General features: G+C 41.1%; 1 protein-coding gene and 1 long non-coding RNA gene across 2 annotated transcripts in view; one reads left to right on the forward strand and one right to left on the reverse strand.

The window, feature by feature from the left end:
* LOC117504370 (serine/threonine-protein kinase BRSK2-like) overlaps positions 1 to 21,742 on the reverse strand; it is a 175,379-nt gene that overhangs the window by 18,478 nt on the left and 135,159 nt on the right. Inside the window, exons 16-17 of the mRNA XM_034163836.1 lie at positions 19,154 to 19,334; positions 17,910 to 18,002 (exon numbers count right to left, since the gene is read on the reverse strand). Coding sequence (XP_034019727.1) covers positions 17,910 to 18,002; positions 19,154 to 19,334 — 274 coding nt within the window. The remainder of the gene's footprint in view (positions 1 to 17,909; positions 18,003 to 19,153; positions 19,335 to 21,742) is intronic.
* LOC117532345 lies at positions 586 to 17,198 on the forward strand. Its single transcript, XR_004566844.1, has 3 exons — positions 586 to 655; positions 8,004 to 8,010; positions 17,188 to 17,198. It is a non-coding gene; the product is annotated as an uncharacterized LOC117532345 (long non-coding RNA).

The following is a 21,742-nucleotide window of genomic DNA, read 5'->3' on the forward strand; positions in this document are numbered from 1 at the left end:
CCGACACACTGAGGCCGAGCACTTCATCATCATCAGCAGCAGCAGCATCTTCTCAGCATTTCATACTACAACTGGAAATATGACCAACTCCGCACAGGATGAATGTTCAGCTCAATTTCCGTCATTTAAATTACATTGTCCTGATCACGAGTCACATTTTGCCTCAAGTACTGTTTTGGTCAAATATTGTAAATAAATCTAAAGTTATTTCTAGTAATTTTGCCTCTGTGTGATTTACAATTTTGTATTTTCCTCTTGTGGTCTTTATTAGCCTTGCTCTTACTTACAAGCAGGCTTTAGACTTCTGCGTTCATGTGTCCCATACTTCCTCGTTTAATGGATTGGCATCTTTTATAAGCACTGGTAGAACATCTCAGAGTTGCCAGATTGTATTAGGTTCCACCCTGCTGTCTAGCATTCCAAGTTAGGCTCCATTAAAAAAAAAACAACAAAAAAACAAAAACATTACTTTATGATCCTTGACATCAGAAAGGAGAGATGAGGGAGGGCAGATTTTTTTTCTTATAAACAGAGAACAAACAATAGAGTAAAATTTTGAGGCTGGGAAATGGAACGTGTGGGAAGTTTCATTTAGAACTATGACAAAACCAGCCTCACAGCTCTGCAATAGTATTTGATTAAAATCCACAAAAATGTACATAATGCCAGAAGTATTCTCCAAAAAAAAAAAAAAAAAAACCTCACAGGCTGGAACTACCAAGCCATCTCCATTGTCCAGTATACCACATGCATACTGGCTGTAAATATTGCTCATGGTCACCTCACTCTGTACCATGGCTTCAGCCTTGTGACTGTCCGCAATCTGCATCACGATAAACGGCATTGTTCTCACATCTGTGGTTGTCAGTGACAACAAGCGGTAAATTCCGGGTCTGGCTCAGTAAACTTTGGCTGTCTATGGCCAAAGCAGACTCACCACCTAGTGGACATGCCTATTCTTGCACCAGCGGTACTGCCTTCAATAAAATTTGACAAAATAAAAATAAAAAAAATAAATAATTGACACGGACCAATTTCAGCATGTGGGCAGGGATGATAAACCTTTTTTTTTTTTTTTAAATGGGGCCTTGCTGTGTTTTTTGAATCCACGTTACAGACCTTTGCTATTCTCCAGGATTACAGTCTTTCACCTGCCACCTTGGACTCAGTGATATGGGAATCTCTGGTTAACCCTGAGTGTATTATGGATAACTCTGCTGCCTTACATCTTGAAAGTCACCAGTAGGGACTCTGGTTATTGAATGCTGGCTAGTTTTTGGACTATTCTTCTATAATACTCTTCACATAGACTGGAGACTGATTACCGTGTGCCTGACCTGAGCCGACTGCCATTTTGACACCTGCAATTTTTGTTTAAGTTTGGTAATTGTAGTGCATGGCCTTGATTCACCCTAATTAAATAAATACATTAATGCTGTCTCAACAAAAACCTGACTTTTGAACTGCAGACAAAGACTGTGCTCACTCTCAGTTGAGAAATTCCTAAGTCATCTGGTGATCTTCAGATAAGCTTGGAGATATCCCCCCATGGGCCAACACTAGGCTGCATGGCAAACACAGAATGGTAAATCAAAGTTCTTCAAAAGGAGCCCTTGCCTGGTTTATCGGTTAAATTTCGGTCATTATGAATTACATGACATTATAATGGCTTCACATCAGAATCTGAGCTTCTCCAGGCCAGGAGAACCCAATTTGTATAACCTCACACCAAGGCCAGACCCTTTCAAGACTGCAAAATGTATCCCTTCCACAACACGTGGCCATAAAACTTTGTTTTGATAACAGCTATTATCTTTAGGTCTAAGTGAAAAAAGACATTATTTTAAAATAAAAGAATTGCATCAGTATTATTTTATTCATCTATAAAGACTTCTAATGTTTGTATTGATTAATCAAAGGAAATGCTTTGCATATAATCATTCCACTTTATTGACATGTGCTCCTGGTAACTCATAATGTGTTTACGAGGTCTGTGATGAAAAAAGCGGTCCTTTTTATTTTTTCAAAAAATAAATGGATTTGATTCATATGTTTTTACGTCAGACAAGCTTGAACCCTCGTGCGCATGCGTGAGTTTCTTCACGCGTGTCGGTGACGTCATTCGCCTGTGGGCAGGCCTTGAGTGAGGAGTGCTCCACCACGCCTGTTGGAATCTCTTTGTCTGAATAGCGGCTGCGGACGGCGCGCGTTGCTTTATCAACATTTTTTCTGGACCTGTGAGGGATATCCGAGTGGATACTATTCGAGAAATTAAGCTGGTTTTCGGTGAAAAGTTTAACGGCCGATGAGAGATTATGGGGTGTTTCTGTCGGTGTAAGGACTTCCCACGGAGCGGGGGGTCGCGCAGCGCTTCCAGGCACCGTCGTCGGCCTGTTTCGACCTGAAAACATTCTAATTTAAGGCTTAATTCACCCAGGACGTCGTGAGAGAACAGAGAAGATTCAGAACAGGCCGGCATGAGGACTTTATGCTGACATTCCACTGTTTAAGGACATTTTGTAATGAAAGACGTGCCCGCAAATTCGCTGAGTTGTTTCCGTGACGACTCGACAAATCTGTGTGCACCGCGACAGGAAAAACACCTCCATGTTGAAAACCATTTGTAAAATTCAGGCGGCTTTTGATGGCTTTCAACAAGTGAGTAACTGAGAAATTGTTTAACAGCTTGGGCATGTTCCAACTTGCCCGTTAAGGTTTCCAACGGAGGTGTTTTTCCTGTCGCGACCCCCCGCGGTCGGGTCCGGCCCGACATGCGACTCTGCCCGCACGTTCTTTCATTACAAAATGTCCGTTAACAATGGAATGTCCGAATAAACTCCTCACGCCTACTTCTTCTGAAAGTTCTCTGTTCTCTGACGACTTACTGGGTCAACAGAGCCTGAAATGTGGAAGTTTTCAACTTGAAACGGTGAGACGCTGTCGCCTCGAAGCGCAGATCGCCGTCAGGCGCCGTGGGCCGTCCTTAAAGCGACACTACCAGACCAAAATCTCTCATCAGCCGTTAAAATTGTTACCGAAAACCAGCTGAATTTATCGAATGGTGTCCACTCAGTTGTGCCTTACAGTTTTTGAAAAAAACTTTATCAAACAAAGCAGCAGTCTCTGAGCCATTCCTAAACAATGAAAAAACGACGAGAAGGTGGGCGACTCCTCACTCAAAGACTGCCCACAGGCGATTGACGTAACCGACAGGCGTGAAAAAACTCTCGCATGCCCACGAGGGTTCAAGCATGTCTGATGTAATCACACGTGATTCAAATCCATATGGTTTTTGAAAAAAATAATAAGGTCCGTTACTTTTATCACAGACCTCGTAAGTGTGATCTTTCTGCATTATCAGTATGTTGATGGTGAAATATTCTGTTTTGACCAAATGGAGTGTTTAAGTGACGATTAATAATGTGTATCCCTTCGAGTGTCTTAGAACAATATTATACCATAATAGTTCATGTGTTTAAATAGTTGAATCATTTGGGTCTGCCCTGTGAAGACATGACGTTTTCTGTGAGATTACACACCCTAAATGGGTGGAGTTTGGTGACGTCAGTCCCCCTTAAAAAGTTGGAACAGAGTGCCCCCCCCTCGCCCTTTTCTCTCCCATTCTCTTGCCGCTCTCTTGCCTTTCTCTTCCTTTCTTTGAAATGCTTAATTAATTTTGGGTCAACAAGGCCCCATGCTAAGCTAACCTAGCTGAAACTACCATGTGGCATTCATTCTTTTTTTTATTCTTGTCTCAATTTTTGAGAATTTTAACCTGACGCTTTAAGGCGCATCAAGTCTTTCCAAGTTTTAAGAGACCTTCTGAGCTGAACTTTTCAAAATAATAGCAAATTTACAGAAAAGCGACTTTTCCTTTTTTTTTTTTTGTAATTTTCCAACGTTCTTAAAGTTTTGCTTTTTTCTAAATTCACAAAGACTTTTAATCTGGCTGCAGCAAACTTTTTAAAAGCTACCAGGAACCATTTTCAACAAACGCCTTCCACCTCTGGGGTCCAGCAACAGAGCTGATTTCAAACCTGACTGCAAGCAGCCACCCTGTCAGTAAAGGGAACTGACATAAGCCTTTGGGATCACCCGGGGAGACCACTGAGTTAACCCCTGACCCAAGTGAGCACGCTGCAGAGCCTACATCAATGACGGACGGATGGGCCATCCAAACCACCTTTTCAATGGACCAGCTATGTGACCCAGTAAAGGTTCCAGAAAAAGGGTTTGTTGCTAATGGATACAAAGTTGCTCCTCCTCCTCCTTATTATTATTATTATTCTTTTTAAACATATTCATATGTTTATTTAATAATTTTCTGAAAATTAATTGGCTTCAAATTTCATCACTAAATTCTAATCAGATTTATTTACTTAAAGTCTTTAAGCTTTATCTCTCTCTTTCAACAGTCCATGAGTTAGTAAGAACTGTGTCCATAAATGAACTTATTTAATCACTGCCCACAAAAATGCAAGTAAAAATGCAATTGAGACTATTGATTAATTTGAGACTGATAAATTAATCAATGTTTAAATTAAAGTACCTATGCTTCAAATAGGTGGTGCTCCCGAGGATTAATTATCCTAATTCAATAAAAATTATTAAACCCTAAAATTTTTAATTCTTTTGGTGACTCATTAAATTAGGCCTAGGTCGACCTAATTCAATTTGGGAGTTTAACTACTTATTCACTACACTTTATTTTGGTGCTCTGGTGTGACCGATCTAGAATTGACCAATTTTGTTAGATCTTTATGGTCCCCCGTTGGGAGGCTACACAATACTCGCTACATTATTATACTGCCCCGTTGCGACGCAACATAATATTTGTTACATTTATTATGTTGCCCACGTGTGAGGCTTTGTAAATTCACTACATTTATTCTGGTGCTCCCGTGTGAGACACAAATATTTGTTACATAATCAATGAATCAGTTTTTCCTGTTTTCATTGTGGTTCTCTGCAGCGAGATGGCTTGTGCATCAGCACTTTACAAGCATTCTTCACATCTTTGCTTGCCTCTACTGGTGGTTGGCTCTCACTGCGGTATTGTATCACTTCCTGTTCCGGAGCACAGCGGTGTTTTGCTGTATCTGTTAGCTGTTTAATCTGCGCAGTTAGATTGATCTAGTTATCTAGATTACGATTTGTTTCCCAGTGTAATCTTTACGTGCCTTAACTAAAGCACTCCTTCTGCTGAATCACCTCTAAATTATTTACACATTATTCACTTTGCGTGTTTTTAGGAATCCGCTAGCTTAGCGTAGCTACTAGCTCTTAGCCGGTTTAGCATGGCGGCTTCTCCTGTCTCTCCCGCACTTTTCTGCTCTGGGTGTGAAATGTTTAGTTATTCCTCGGCCTCCTTTAGCAGTAATGATACTTGTAATAAGTGTAGCTTATTCGTAGCTTTGGAGGCCAGGCTGGGCGAATTGGAGACTCGGCTCCGCACCGTGGAAAATTCTACAGCTAGCCAGGCCCCTGTAGTCGGTGCGGACCAAGGTAGCTTAGCCGCCGTTAGTTCCCCCCTGGCAGATCCCGAGCAGCCGGGAAAGCAGGCTGACTGGGTGACTGTGAGGAGGAAGCATAGTTCTAAACAGAAGCCCCGTGTACACCGCCAACCCGTTCACATTTCTAACCGTTTTTCCCCACTCGACGACACACCCGCCGAGGATCAAACTCTGGTTATTGGCGACTCTGTTTTAAGAAATGTGAAGTTAGCGACACCAGCAACCATAGTCAATTGTCTTCCGGGGGCCAGAGCAGGCGACATTGAAGGAAATTTGAAACTGCTGGCTAAGGCTAAGCGTAAATTTGGTAAGATTGTAATTCACGTCGGCAGTAACGACACCCGGTTACGCCAATCGGAGGTCACTAAAATTAACATTAAATCGGTGTGTAACTTTGCAAAAACAATGTCGGACTCTGTTGTTTTCTCTGGGCCCCTCCCCAATCGGACCGGGAGTGACATGTTTAGCCGCATGTTCTCCTTGAATTGCTGGCTGTCTGAGTGGTGTCCAAAAAATGAGGTGGGCTTCATAGATAATTGGCAAAGCTTCTGGGGAAAACCTGGTCTTGTTAGGAGAGACGGCATCCATCCCACTTTAGATGGAGCAGCTCTCATTTCTAGAAATCTGGCCAATTTTCTTAAATCCTCCAAACCGTGACTATCCAGGGTTGGGACCAGGAAGCAGAGTTGTAGTCTTACACACCTCTCTGCAGCTTCTCTCCCCCTGCCATCCCCTCATTACCCCATCCCCGTAGAGACGGTGCCTGCTTCCAGACCACCAATAACCAGCAAAAATCTATTTAAGCATAAAAATTCAAAAAGAAAAAATAATATAGCACCTTCAACTGCACCACAGACTAAAACAGTTAAATGTGGTCTATTAAACATTAGGTCTCTCTCTTCTAAGTCCCTGTTGGTAAATGATATAATAATTGATCAACATATTGATTTATTCTGCCTTACAGAAACCTGGTTACAGCAGGATGAATATGTTAGTTTAAATGAGTCAACACCCCCGAGTCACACTAACTGTCAGAATGCTCGTAGCACGGGCCGGGGCGGAGGATTAGCAGCAATCTTCCATTCCAGCTTATTAATTAATCAAAAACCCAGACAGAGCTTTAATTCATTTGAAAGCTTGTCTCTTAGTCTTGTCCATCCAAATTGGAAGTCCCAAAAACCAGTTTTATTTGTTATTATCTATCGTCCACCTGGTCATTACTGTGAGTTTCTCTGTGAATTTTCAGACCTTTTGTCTGACTTAGTGCTTAGCTCAGATAAGATAATTATAGTGGGTGATTTTAACATCCACACAGATGCTGAGAATGACAGCCTCAACACTGCATTTAATCTATTATTAGACTCTATTGGCTTTGCTCAAAAAGTAAATGAGTCCACCCACCACTTTAATCATATCTTAGATCTTGTTCTGACTTATGGTATGGAAATAGAAGACTTAACAGTATTCCCTGAAAACTCCCTTCTGTCTGATCATTTCTTAATAACATTTACATTTACTCTGATGGACTACCCAGCAGTAGGGAATAAGTTTCATTACACTAGAAGTCTTTCAGAAAGCGCTGTAACTAGGTTTAAGGATATGATTCCTTCTTTATGTTCTCTAATGCCATATAACAACACAGTGCAGAGTAGCTACCTAAACTCTGTAAGGGAGATAGAGTATCTCGTCAATAGTTTTACATCCTCATTGAAGACAACTTTGGATGCTGTAGCTCCTCTGAAAAAGAGAGCTTTAAATCAGAAGTGTCTGACTCCATGGTATAATTCACAAACTCGTAGCTTAAAGCAGATAACCCGTAAGTTGGAGAGGAAATGGCGTCTCACTAATTTAGAAGATCTTCACTTAGCCTGGAAAAAGAGTCTGTTGCTCTATAAAAAAGCCCTCCGTAAAGCTAGGACATCTTTCTACTCATCACTAATTGAAGAAAATAAGAACAACCCCAGGTTTCTTTTCAGCACTGTAGCCAGGCTGACAAAGAGTCAGAGCTCTATTGAGCTGAGTATTCCATTAACTTTAACTAGTAATGACTTCATGACTTTCTTTGCTAACAAAATCTTAACTATTAGAGAAAAAATTACTCATAACCATCCCAAAGACGTATCGTTATCTTTGGCTGCTTTCAGTGATGCCGGTATTTGGTTAGACTCTTTCTCTCCGATTGTTCTGTCTGAGTTATTTTCATTAGTTACTTCATCCAAACCATCAACATGTTTATTAGACCCCATTCCTACCAGGCTGCTCAAGGAAGCCCTACCATTATTTAATGCTTCGATCTTAAATATGATCAATCTATCTTTGTTAGTTGGCTATGTACCACAGGCTTTTAAGGTGGCAGTAATTAAACCATTACTTAAAAAGCCATCACTTGACCCAGCTATCTTAGCTAATTATAGGCCAATCTCCAACCTTCCTTTTCTCTCAAAAATTCTTGAAAGGGTAGTTGTAAAACAGCTAACTGATCATCTGCAGAGGAATGGTCTATTTGAAGAGTTTCAGTCAGGTTTTAGAATTCATCATAGTACAGAAACAGCATTAGTGAAGGTTACAAATGATCTTCTTATGGCCTCGGACAGTGGACTCATCTCTGTGCTTGTTCTGTTAGACCTCAGTGCTGCTTTTGATACTGTTGACCATAAAATTTTATTACAGAGATTAGAGCATGCCATAGGTATTAAAGGCACTGCGCTGCGGTGGTTTGAATCATATTTGTCTAATAGATTACAATTTGTTCATGTAAATGGGGAATCTTCTTCACAGACTAAAGTTAATTATGGAGTTCCACAAGGTTCTGTGCTAGGACCAATTTTATTCACTTTATATATGCTTCCCTTAGGCAGTATTATTAGACGGTATTGCTTAAATTTTCATTGTTACGCAGATGATACCCAGCTTTATCTATCCATGAAGCCAGAGGACACACACCAATTAGCTAAACTGCAGGATTGTCTTACAGACATAAAGACATGGATGACCTCTAATTTCCTGCTTTTAAACTCAGATAAAACTGAAGTTATTGTACTTGGCCCCACAAATCTTAGAAACATGGTGTCTAACCAGATCCTTACTCTGGATGGCATTACCCTGACCTCTAGTAATACTGTGAGAAATCTTGGAGTCATTTTTGATCAGGATATGTCATTCAAAGCGCATATTAAACAAATATGTAGGACTGCTTTTTTGCATTTACGCAATATCTCTAAAATCAGAAAGGTCTTGTCTCAGAGTGATGCTGAAAAACTAATTCATGCATTTATTTCCTCTAGGCTGGACTATTGTAATTCATTATTATCAGGTTGTCCTAAAAGTTCCCTAAAAGCCTTCAGTTAATTCAAATGCTGCAGCTAGAGTACTGACGGGGACTAGAAGGAGAGAGCATATCTCACCCATATTGGCCTCTCTTCATTGGCTTCCTGTTAATTCTAGAATAGAATTTAAAATTCTTCTTCTTACTTATAAGGTTTTGAATAATCAGGTCCCATCTTATCTTAGGGACCTCATAGTACCATATCACCCCAATAGAGCGCTTCGCTCTCAGACTGCAGGCTTACTTGTAGTTCCTAGGGTTTGTAAGAGTAGAATGGGAGGCAGAGCCTTCAGCTTTCAGGCTCCTCTCCTGTGGAACCAGCTCCCAATTCAGATCAGGGAGACAGACACCCTCTCTACGTTTAAGATTAGGCTTAAAACTTTCCTTTTTGCTAAAGTTTATAGTTAGGGCTGGATCAGGTGACCCTGAACCATCCCTTAGTTATGCTGCTATAGACATAGACTGCTGGAGGGTTCCCATGATGCACTGTTTCTTTCTCTTTTTGCTCTGTATGCACCACTCTGCATTTAATCATTAGTGATCGATCTCTGCTCCCCTCCACAGCATGTCTTTTTCCTGGTTCTCTCCCTCAGCCCCAACCAGTCCCAGCAGAAGACTGCCCCTCCCTGAGCCTGGTTCTGCTGGAGGTTTCTTCCTGTTAAAAGGGAGTTTTTCCTTCCCACTGTAGCCAAGTGCTTGCTCACAGGGGGTCGTTTTGACCGTTGGGGTTTTACATAATTATTGTATGGCCTTGCCTTACAATATAAAGCGCCTTGGGGCAACTGTTTGTTGTGATTTGGCGCTATATAAAAAAATTGATTGATTGATTGATTGATTAAAGAGATTTACAACCCCAATTCCAGTGAAGTTGGGATGTTGTGTGAAATGTAGATAAAAACAGAACACAATGATTTGCAAATCCTCTTCAACCTATATTCAATTGAATACGCCACAACGACAAGACGTTTAATGTTTAAACAGAGACTTTTTTGTTTTTGTGCAAATATTTGCTCATTTTGAAATGGATGCCTGCAACACATTTCAAAAAAGCTGGGACAGTGGTAAGAAAAGACTGGGAAAGTTGATGAATGCTCAAAGAACGCCTGTTTGGAACATTCCACAGGTGAACAAGTTAATTGAAAACAGGTGTGTGTCATGATTGGGTATAAAAGAAGCATCCACAAAAGGCTCAGCCGTTCACAAGCAAAGATGGGGTGAGGGTCACCACTTTGTGAACAACTGTGTGAAAAAAATAGTTCAACAGTTTAAGAACAATGTTTCTCAATGTTCAATTGCAAGGAATTTAGGGATTCCATCATCTACAGTCCATAATATAATCAGAAGCTTCAGAGAATGCCCATGACCTTTGATCCCTCAGACAGCACTGCATTAAAAACTGACATCATTGTGTAAAGGATCTTATCAGGAACACTTCAGAAAACCATAGTCAGTTCACACAATTTGTTGCGACAACTACAAGTGCAAGTTAAAACTCTACCATGCAAAAGTAAAAGCCATACATGAACAACATCCAGAAATTCTGCTGCTTCCTCTGGGCCCGAGCTCAGTTGAAATGGACAGACACAAAGTGGAAAAGTGTGCTGTGGTCTGATGAGTCCACATTTCAAATTGTTTTTGGAAATCATGGACGTCATGTCCTCCAGACAAAAGAAGAAAAAGACCATCCAGATTGTTACCAGTGCAAAGTTCAAAAGCCAGCATCTGTGATGGTATGGAGGTGTGTTAGTGCTCATGGCATTGGGCAACTTACACATCTGTGATGGCACCATCAATGCTGAAAGGTACATCCAGGTTTAGGAGCAAAACATGCTGCCATCCAAGCAACGTCTTTTTCAGGGACGTCCCTGCTTATTTCAGCAAGACAATGCCAAGCCACATTCTGCACGTTACAACAGTGTGGCTTCGTAGTAAAAGAGTGCGGGTACTAGACTGGCCTGCCACCCACTGAAAATGTGTGGCACATTATGAAGCGCAAAATACGACAACGGAGACCCCGGACTGTTGACTGATTGATTGAAAATCTTTAATGTCCCCGGTGGGCAGTTTGGTTTGCAGCAAAAGTTCAACATTAGACAATAAAATCTCACATGGCACATGTGATAATACAGATCAATACATACATACATAGTCATCACTAATAAAGTACAGTATATTGTTCCCAACAAGTTCACCTACAGCCTATTCAGGAATCTAATGACAGACGGGACAAAGGATTTTAAATATATATTTGATTTGGCCTGACAAGGGAATGAATACCTCCTCTTAGATGGGAGGAGATGAAACTCTGCATGAAGAGGATGGAGACTGGACAAAATGGCCCTTGCTCTCTGAGTGGCTCTGGTTGGATAAACATTATCAAGTTCACTCAGGTAGTGCCAATTATTTTTTGGCAGAGTTTGACCACATTCTTCATCCTGCTTTTATTTTTTATGCTGAGGCTCCCAAACCAACAATTCATTGCAAATGTTAAAACAGACTCAATTAAGATGAGTAAAACAGTTTAAGAAACTTCTTATCAACATTAAAATACCTCAATTTCCTCAAATAAAACAGCCTCTGATTTACTTTACTGCAGATGGCATCTGAGTTGGTCTCAAAAGACAGTTTGTCATCCAGGATGGTGCCTAAGTACTTACAATGACTAAGTCCACAGCTGTACCTTTGACAAGGGTTTGGGCTGCGACAAGTGGTTCCTTACGAAAATCAATTATCATATCTTTTGTTTTTGACAGGTTAAGTTGCAGATAAGAGTCGTCACACCATCCAACAAAATAGTCAAGGACTGGTCCGTGGCCTACCTCATGGTCCTGCAGGAGGCTGACGATCACAGAGTCATCAGCAAATTTTATAATGAACCTTGACTCGAACCTGCTCTTACAGTCATTCGTGTAAAGCATGAACAATAGAGGTGACAAAATGCATCCCTGGGCCGAGTCTGTGGAACACAACAGAGTCTCGGACAAGGTTTCATTAACACGATTTCTCTGAGGCCTAGTTGTCAGAAAATTAACTAACTTGCATATAGGTCCCAAATCAACACTGGGTATTTCTGAAAGCCTATGAGCAAGGACAAGAGGCTGCATACAGTTGACGGCTGATGAAAAATCTGCAAAACAAAGACATATGTGTGCCTGACAACCAAATTTAATAGTGTTGCCAAGGCATCCTCCACCCCTTTCCTGGGCTGATAAGCAAATTGAAGTGGATCAATCATGGTCTGCGTCATAGCAAGCAAGCTCTTTTTCACTATACGCTCAAAGCTCTTCATCACCACTGAGGTGAGAGCCACAGGGCGATAGTCATTTAACGATTTAGGTGATGGTACCTTTGCTTAAAAGCCAATAGAACAACTGTTGAACAACTGAAGTCATACATCAATCAAGAATGGGAAAGAACTCCACCTACAAAGCTTCAACAATTATTGTCCTCGGTTCCCAAATGCTTATTGAGTGTTGTTGGAAGGAAAGGTGAAGTAACACAGTGGTAAACATACCACAGTCCCAGCTTTTTTGAAACGTGTTGCAAGCAACCATTTCAAAATGAGCAAATATTTGCACATAAACAATAAAGTTTATCAGTTTGAACATTAAATATTTTGAAGAGGATTTTGCAAATCGTATTCTGTTTTTATTTCCATTTTACACAACGTCCCAACTTCATTGGAATTGGGGTTGTATGTGCCAAGTCAGTATCAAATCCATGGATGTTAAATCATGTGATTCCTAGGTCACAAAAGCAATTGTTTTCTAACTCCAACTGTCCCACTGAACATGTATTGAATTTAACCACCTCAGTGGGTGGAAAGACCTAATGATTTTTTGTCGCACATTACAGAAAAATAGCAATGGTATTTTTAGTGCAATTTATTTGTTGTCATATAAAACAAATAATGAATATTTCCATTCTCGCAATGAAAAGAATAGGTTCATGTGTTGAAATATGGACCGTTCCATTCAACAAGGCAAAGCCAGATAGAAAATACTCTTTACATTGTGCTCATAAACATTCATTGTTGGAATAAAGTGCTAAAGATATCATCTGTCTAAATCATTCATGGTTAAAGCAGCTCTCCCATAAACCTTTCTTCATCCACACAGCAGTCTCTGTTACATTCACTGTTTTGGTTGCAAATGTTCAATTATAAATGCATGTCTCTGCGATGCTAAGGCCTCTGACGTGCCCAGGAGTTGTCAAAAAACGTTTAGTTATTAAAAATCACTGTACGTTCGCATGTTGTCAACTGTGGGAAATGGACTGAACATTCACTGAGCGTCTGCTCCCACACGCAGTGAGAAGACCGTTGAGTTTGGAGATGTTTGGAGGTCTGTTAAGTTTTAACCAAACACATGCAGTTTCTCAGAGTATGTTCACAGGCTGACTGCAAAGAGAGCAGCAAACAGTCTCATGTCACAGTTTAAGCATGCTTTCAGTTTGGTACATTTAGTGACACGTGGCAAACACGAGCCAGAACCATCAGCACACATGCAGTTTGGCGTGTCTCATCTCCACGTCTTGTCTCTACGTCTCATTTCTACTTCTCTCAGTGTGTCTGCAAAGTCAAATCGCAAACTGCGCCGTTCTCATTTCTCACTGGGCTTTTGTGGTGTTTGCTTTGCCAAACTGTATGTATGCCTGGATCCTGGTCTGGAATTTCATTCTGCATGCATTATTCCATCCATCCAAAAGGCAACACAGGAAGCTGAGGACGCCAAGAAGCAGGTGACATGGAGAGGTCGGCCAGATAAGAGAGAGCGAGATGTGGGTTATTGGCACAGCCACGCGGTGGGGGTGACTGATGCCGTGCCTGATAACAGTTCCCTTCTGTGGCAGTAACCAGTCAGTGTTTGGTTGTGTTGAAGTGACAGCTTGGATTTCTGGACATTAGCTCCAATGTGGCTGCCAAAAACAAAGCAAGACAAAAACTCAGCAACAAATAACTCTGACCAATAGACATTTTTAAGCCAAATCACTGTCTTATTTGGACTATCTATAGCAGGGGTGGGCAATCATGAGCCATGAAGGGCTGAGGCACTGCAGGTTTTCCTTGCTACCAATCACCTCAGCAGGTGATTTCATTAATGATCAGGTGTGTCAGCAGATGATTTTATTGATGATCAGGTGTTTATGTTCAGGGGAGAAGCTCATCAGCAACCCACCTGCTGAGGTGATTGGTTGCAAGGAAAACCTGCAGTGTCTCGGCCCTTGTTGCCCACCCCTGATCTATAGGGAAGAGCGATCCTATGATGTATGTTAGATGTTTGATTCAGCGTTGATCAATAATTCTGTTTGGCTCTACATTGGCAGAATTTGTAGATGGAGACAAACGAAGAAAGGCCGTTACTGTGGTTTAAGGATTTAATCAGGTCTTTGCATTTGCCAAGGAGGTGATTTTGTCTGTTCGCAGGAAAATGCAAAAAGTAAGGAATGGAGTTCAATGACGTTTGAGGAGCAGATGTTCTGGGAAATAGATGACTGAATTTTGGAGGTGATCCGGAATATATTCCGGAACTGAAATCCACAAGAACATCAGGCACACAGCAAGGTTTAACTCAAATATGTGCGAGGATTTTGATGACATTTGATGAGTAGATAGATAATGTCCTAGAAAAGAAGGGATTTCATTTGCAGAAGAGGTTTAAAGCATTCAGCAATATTTAATTCACAAATTTAGGAATCGTAGTGCGCAGTGTTGGTGGACAACTGGTTAGTGTGCTTACTTTCAATGCAGAAGGTTCCCGGTTCAAACCCCACCTATGCCACATTTATCCACATAATGTGGAGTTGCATAAGGAAGGGCACCCGGTGTAAGACTTGTGCCAATTCGACATGCGGCTCCACCTCAGATTTCCTATGGTGACCCCAAGTGCAAACAAGGGAACAGCTAAAGGGACTTACTTTTTATTAGATTACACAGAACTTTACTGATCCCTTGGGAAGACTCCCTCAGGGAAATTGAGGTTCCAGCAGCATTGTATTGCTATATACGAGGTCTGTCCATAAAGTATCGTACCTTTTTATTTTATTTTTTAACTATATGGATTTGATTCATATGTTTTCACGTCAGACAAGCTTGAACCCTTGTGCGCATGCGTGAGTTTTTCCACGCCTGTCGGTAATGTCATTCGCCTGTGAGCATGCCTTGTGGAAGGAGTGGTCCCGCCCCGTCGTCGAATTTTCATTGTCTGGAAATGGCGGAATGATTTGGGGGTTTTTTCCATCAGAATTTTTTCAGAAGCTGTTAGAGACTGGCACCTGGAAACTATTCGAAAAATTTATCTGGCTTTCGGTGAAAATTTTACGGGCTTCACAGAGAATAAAGTCTGTTAGTACAGCTTTATGGACCCCTTTAAGGACGTTCAGCGCGCCGCGCTCCGAGCTGCGACGACACGGCACAAGCCACCGGACCATTTCTAAACGGATGGCTCTGTGGATACGAGACCGTCGTGTGCTCTTTCTCTGGTTATCACAAGAGCTGGACATCAGCCATTTTCTGGCAGATTTCACTTTTAACAAGAGATTTTGTCATGGAAAGCCGCACGGAGGCTTCGCGCGTCACGACCGATTCGCTTTGGAAGCGAGACAAAGGAACACCTCCGTTTCGGCATGTCAGAGGACAAGTTTGGACATGTCCAGCTCTCCACAATTTCACTGATACTTACTGGACTGGTAAGCACTGAAAGCCGAGATAGACATGTCCAAACTTGTCCTCTGGTCCGGTGGCTTGTGCCGTGTCGTCGCAGCTCGGAGCGCGGCGTGCTGAGCGTCCTTAAAGGGGTCCATAAAGCTGTACTAACAGACCTTATTCTCTGTGAAGCCCGTAAAATTTTCACCGAAAGCCAGATAAATTTTTCGAATAGTTTCCAGGTGCCAGTCTCTAACAGCTTCTGAAAAAATTCTGATGGAAAAAAACCCCAAATCATTCCGCCATTTCCAGACAATGAAAATCTGACGACGGGGCGGGACCACTCCTTCCACAAAGCGTGCTCACAGGCGAATGACGTCACCAACAGGCGTGGAAAAACTCACGCATGCGCACAAGGGTTCAAGCTTGTCTGACGTGAAAACATATGAATCAAATCCATATAGTTTAAAAAAAAATAAAAAGGTACGATACTTTATGGACAGACCTCGTAAATACACAATATAAATACAAGACATTCTGATCAATACTGGTTTACTGGCTACTACTGTTCCTCTCATTCTCATTCCTGTACTCTGTCTTCCTGTTACTCCTCCTCCCCCTGTATGAGGAGTTGTACAGTCTGATGGCCAGATGGACAAAGGAGTTTTTCAGTCTGTTGGTCCTGCACTTGGGAAGTAGTAGTGGATGACTGGCATCATCCATAATACATCAACATGAATAATAATGAAGGGACTTACTTTTTTATGAATAATAATGAACCTCAATAGCATTTTGTGAGATGATGAAGAATGTCCTACGAAATAATTTATGTAATTTTTGAGTCGATCCGAGCTGGCATCCAGAAGAATGTTGTAAATATAAGCAATACTGACTTCAAAAAGTTATGAATAGGTGAAATTTTATGAGCATATAGATAAACTCTTAGATAGCAAGGCGTGATGCGCAACGCAAGTGACAGTAGGTATTTTGGCGGTGGGGAATATGTGGCTTTGACAAAGGTATGTGCTCTCTGAGTGCCTTCTACTGTGGCAACTGTTTTTTGTTGTTGTATTTGTTGGACAATAATGTATTTGGCATGTCCAGGGAACTGGTTCTATATTTTGGAAGTTTCTGTTGAAAAAGTATGCTCTGGCATTGCAGACGCCTGACCTGTATCATCACGTTTGCCTCCTCATCCAGAAAAGCAAGAATCTGAAGTCAAAAAGAGACACTTTTTACAGGTTAAACACTATTTTTGTGCTATAAATGTTCACATTTTTTGCTGGACCACGGGCCCCAAAAGTAAAAATTGTAAAATTTGTTCTTGAAATTATTTTATTTCTGTGCCCTGATCCTCAGAATGATGATCCTCAGAAATAAAAAGGCACTGCATTGTGTATGTGACTTGTAAAAGTCAATTTTGGGGCTGATCTATTGGTTAATGTTATGTCAAAGAAAAACACACACATATCATATAACCAATGATTTGTGGTCTGTCCATTTGTTGCTGCATTTTTGAATTTTTTTTTTAGTCTGAGACATCAGTCATTAGCAACTCTTGATTTATGTAAAAAATTCAAACTATCCCTGTAACCTAAAAATGTTTTTCAATGTGACGGCACTGTGTAGATGTCATGTAGTTGCTCTGCTTCACCACCAGAGGGGACCATTATCAAGTAAATAACCACAGATAAGAAAAACAGGAGTTATCACACTAACAGACAAAACTAACAAGGACAGCCGTAGACACAACGCCACACTTTCTTTTCTTCCATATTTTTGACAATCCATCCAAGTAAACCATAGGCAGCCCAAAATATCCATTCAGAGGAAACACGATTACAAAGACTCATGGGATTGTTTCCGGTCTGAGGTGATGGGACCCAAAATTAGACATCTTCATCAACCCTTCACAGAGACAGGCAGTGAACGTATTGTAAGAGTTAACAACTGTTTTTGGTCAAAATATTGTGTGCACATATGAAAAGCTTTCTTTGGACAACAAATCCAAATATGTGGCTGTGTAAATATCCGCTCAATGGACTGTTTTTTTGCTGAGTCAAACACCAGCTAAGGAGCCGCGCTGCAGCCTGCCAAAGATAAAGACCGGCGAACAACAGGAATCACTCCTGAGCAGCAATAATCCAACCCGTAAATGCACCACTGGAGCTACTGTACTATGTATTCTGTGTGTGTGTGTGTGTGTGTGTTGTGCATATGTTCCAGGGACATGCATGTGGAGATGCTGTGCGCTCAAAGCAGTGAGCCGAGCTGAGCCGAGCAGGTCCAGGCCGGGATGGGGGTGTGGCTGTGCTGCGAAGTGCGCCAGGATGGCTGAAGGAAGGAGTTGCGAGGAAGTGGTGGAAGAAGAGGGGCGGCCGGGGGGGGATGGGCGTGGTCAGGGTGGGTGGTGAGGGTCTTTACTTACCAGATATCTGGGGTTGGATGCCAGGTTGGTCATTGGAGCTGAGTAGCTGAGCCTGGATGGTCTCAACCACACGCTTGAAACGCCGGCTGGGACCTGAAACACACAGAGTTACTTCAGGTTTCACTGCAGTCACCTTCAGACTGGCACATGTTCCCACAACCTTCCCAATGCTTGTGGGTTTCCCATTTCTGGGGTTTGTAAAATTTAATCTTTGATGATGTGGCCACATTTAAAGGCAGTTTAGAAAGCTTCTTCAACCACAGTGACCACAATTACCACATTTGTGACATTTCATACGGTGCTCCACAAGGAAGCTGTCTAGGTCCTTTGCTTTTTTCAGTCTACAGACTGAGACATGTTATCAATATATCAATAACTTGTGATTGTTAAGCTGATGCCAAACAGCAGTTCATCTCTGTAAATGATTAGAACATCTTGATGCTCACTTACATCCTGTCTGTCTGAAAACAATATATGAAGCAACAATTTGAAAAATATGTTTTGTTTCCATTTGTCAGAGTTCATTTTCCCATCACCTCTTGGGCCCTTTGGACAATTCTCACCAAACTTGATATGTGGAAGATAGCCAACTCCAGAACTGCCCTTAAATGATTGGTTTTGGCAAAGGTCAAGGTCACAGGTTGTAATTATGACATTTTCACTCTGACATCCACCAAACATGGGAGATGTATGCAGGTTGTGGAATTACCCAGATAAAGTCACTGGCCAAGGTCAGTCATTGGGGCCATGGCCATGCCTGCCTCTCTGTTTATTGAATTATTCCCACAAGGTCCTTTTGATGATTTCTACAAACTTTGGTATGTCAGTGAAGGTTGACCCTGAAACTGCACCTCTAGTTTAAATTTTGGCAAAGGTCAAGAATTTTTATTTTCAAGCCCTTCCCATCTTTATTTGAAGAACATTATTTTAAACATTTCAACAATTTTGATGAGTGAATGATTAGTGAATGCTACATGGATAATGGATTAGAAGCAGATGTGAATGTCAGTCAAAAATGAACAAACTCTTTCTGTATAGAAATGCAGTAAATCAGAGAACTAAATATCTTCTGAACATTTAGTTTCACAGCAGTTCCCTTCTAAAACTGATAGAGGAAGGATTTCCTTATGGCTGGAATAGATTTCTTCCTTTTCTCTCTGTCTCCATCTTTAAATGACAGAGTAATCATAAAGAATAAATGCTGGAGTTCCAGATCTGCTGACGTGGCACCTCCCTGTGTTTACCTGAGAGCAGAGTGAAGGTGACGGAGTAGATGCCATTCTCCTTGGTGGCACCAGTGCTCTCGCTGTAGGTGATGTCCACCTGAAACTTCACTGGCTTCTGGAACACTGTGGGACCAGCTGAGGACTTGTACTCAGCCCGGAAACTGGTCTGGGAGATGACGCTGTGGCTCAGGCTTGGGATCTGAGAGGGCGAGAGAGACAGGCAGAAGGTATACAGCAATGTGTACCCATAGGACAACATTTATACATGGTGTTTGATAACAGTTCTTATTATTCCTTAGTGGGCATAAAATGCACAACACCTTTGACTGTGTGCATCATATCAACTTCTTCTCCCTGATACTGCGGCAAACGTCCTGAACCTATTAGCTTTAGAAGTAGCTTGAAAACCCAGATATAATCTTTTATATCTGGGTTTATATATATATATATATATATATATATATATATATATATATATATATTCTATAATCTTTTAATTATTAATGAAACACGCTCTATTATTGATACAGGGACAACACTCATTGCGTGCGAGTGCAAAACTCTTAACTGTGAACACTGACATTTCTCTATGTAATGTGGAGTTGCGTCAGGAAGGGCATCCGGCGTAAAACTTGTGCCAATTCAACATGCAGATCCACCTTGGATTTGCTGTGGCGACCCCAAGTGCAAACAAGGGAGCAGCCGAAGAGACTTACTTTACTGACTTAAGCCTCAGTCACAAACCATTTTAGGAGTTTTTAATCCTGCAATCACCTGGATCCTGTAGGTCCTACATCTCGCATAAGATTTATTTATTATCTTTGTAGTCTTACTACGATGGTACAGACATTGTAAGGCTTTTATACAAGTGGCAAGATGATTGTGCATTTGTTTTGAGATAAATGGGTGGACTTGATGCTACCTGTTGTACAGACATTGTACTATGATCTTGAGATTGTAGTAGGACTGTTGTAGGAACCGCCCATTTGCCTTTTATGTCTTACATTTATTGTAGATATCTATCTCAAGTTGCCTGTACTTACATAGTACAAAGACCATACATATCTTACAACCTTTGTACTGCCATCCTGCAATAAGACTGACTGACATATTGTCGACGGTATATATATATATATATATATATGGGAAGAACATCAGATAAAAACATCAACACAAACCTAGTTGTCGACATCTTCATCATTGGTTGGTGATCTCAACACGAGCCTAGTTGTCATCATCTTCTTCATCGGCAATTATAGTTGCTGACAATGGATCAAGCAGCCAACCCTTTATACCTGGATCATTCTCACACGATGCTCTTATGCCTCTTACAATTATTGTAGGAGGATCCTACTAGCAATACAGTTATTGTACAATGATCCTACTAGTAGTACAGTTACTGTACAATAATCTTACAAATCCTAAGAATAACATTGGGGATTCATTTTTAGGGTTTAATTGTACATATGTCTTGCAATGATCTTACAACTCTTACAATGGTCCTACAATGATTGTACCATCATCTTGCAATAAATTTCATCTTTACAGCTCTTAGAAAATGTTGAGCATGATCAACAGTGGCCCTAAGATGATAAGACGACTCTAGGACCACTGTAGTAACAAAATTATCCTGGGATGATTGTACAATCATTGTAGGATTTGGCAAAAAAATGGTCTTAGACCAGTCTTAGAAGCTCTTAGTATGGGTTGTGACTGAAGCTTTACTGTGCTAACACCCACACATCAAGCTGGTTTTGAATTATTCTCATCTTGCCTTGGCATCGCCATCATGTGACTGCCAAACTGACAGTCAGTGTAGTTAAACCTCTGGGGTCAATGGTATAAATGACTGTTTTTGACTACTTTTGGTTTTACATTCCTAATTTACCTTAAAACAGTTTACTTTGCCTTGTTTGGTGTCATTATTTTCAGCACAACCTCCCCTGTGTGACATTACAGTTTTTATTTCAATTTCACATACTGTATTAACACAGTGGACCTAAATTCACAAAAAAACATAAAATCTGTGTAGAAAAAAGTTTGTTTTTTAACTGTGAATTTTTTTTAACTGTGAGTGTCACTCCTCCTGTTGTCTGCCTCGAGGCAGTGTTGGCATCTCAGTCTGCCTGGTGGATGTTTGGCCTGGATTTACTCAGCAATCAAATATGTGGGTTGTGATCATTTTTGATTGGTTTAGGTTGTGTATTTTTCCACCAATGACAAAGGTGAAGTCACGCTTTTTTCCCCTTCAACTGCTCCAGTGAGACAGGAGAGAACAAAGAAGTGAAAGTCCCATTTGGTGCACATTTCTGCAGAAACGTTCACCAAAAACAGTAATATTCAGGAAAAACCATTGTGTAAATTCTTAATCATGATTCAAGTTATACTAGGCCTAGCAATACAAGGTCTGTTAGAAAAGTATCGGACCTTTTTATTTTTTGCAAAAACCATATGGATTTGAATCACGTGTGATTGCATCAGCCAAGCTTGAACCTTCGTGCACATGCGTGAGTTTTTTCACGCCTGTCGGTTGCGTCATTCGCCTGTGAGCAGGCTTTGTGTGAGCAATGGTCCACCCCTCTCATCTGATTTTTATTGCGAATAAAT

Source organism: Thalassophryne amazonica, chromosome 2 (genome assembly GCF_902500255.1).
Source record: "Thalassophryne amazonica chromosome 2, fThaAma1.1, whole genome shotgun sequence".
NCBI classification, from domain to species: Eukaryota; Metazoa; Chordata; class Actinopteri; order Batrachoidiformes; family Batrachoididae; genus Thalassophryne; species Thalassophryne amazonica.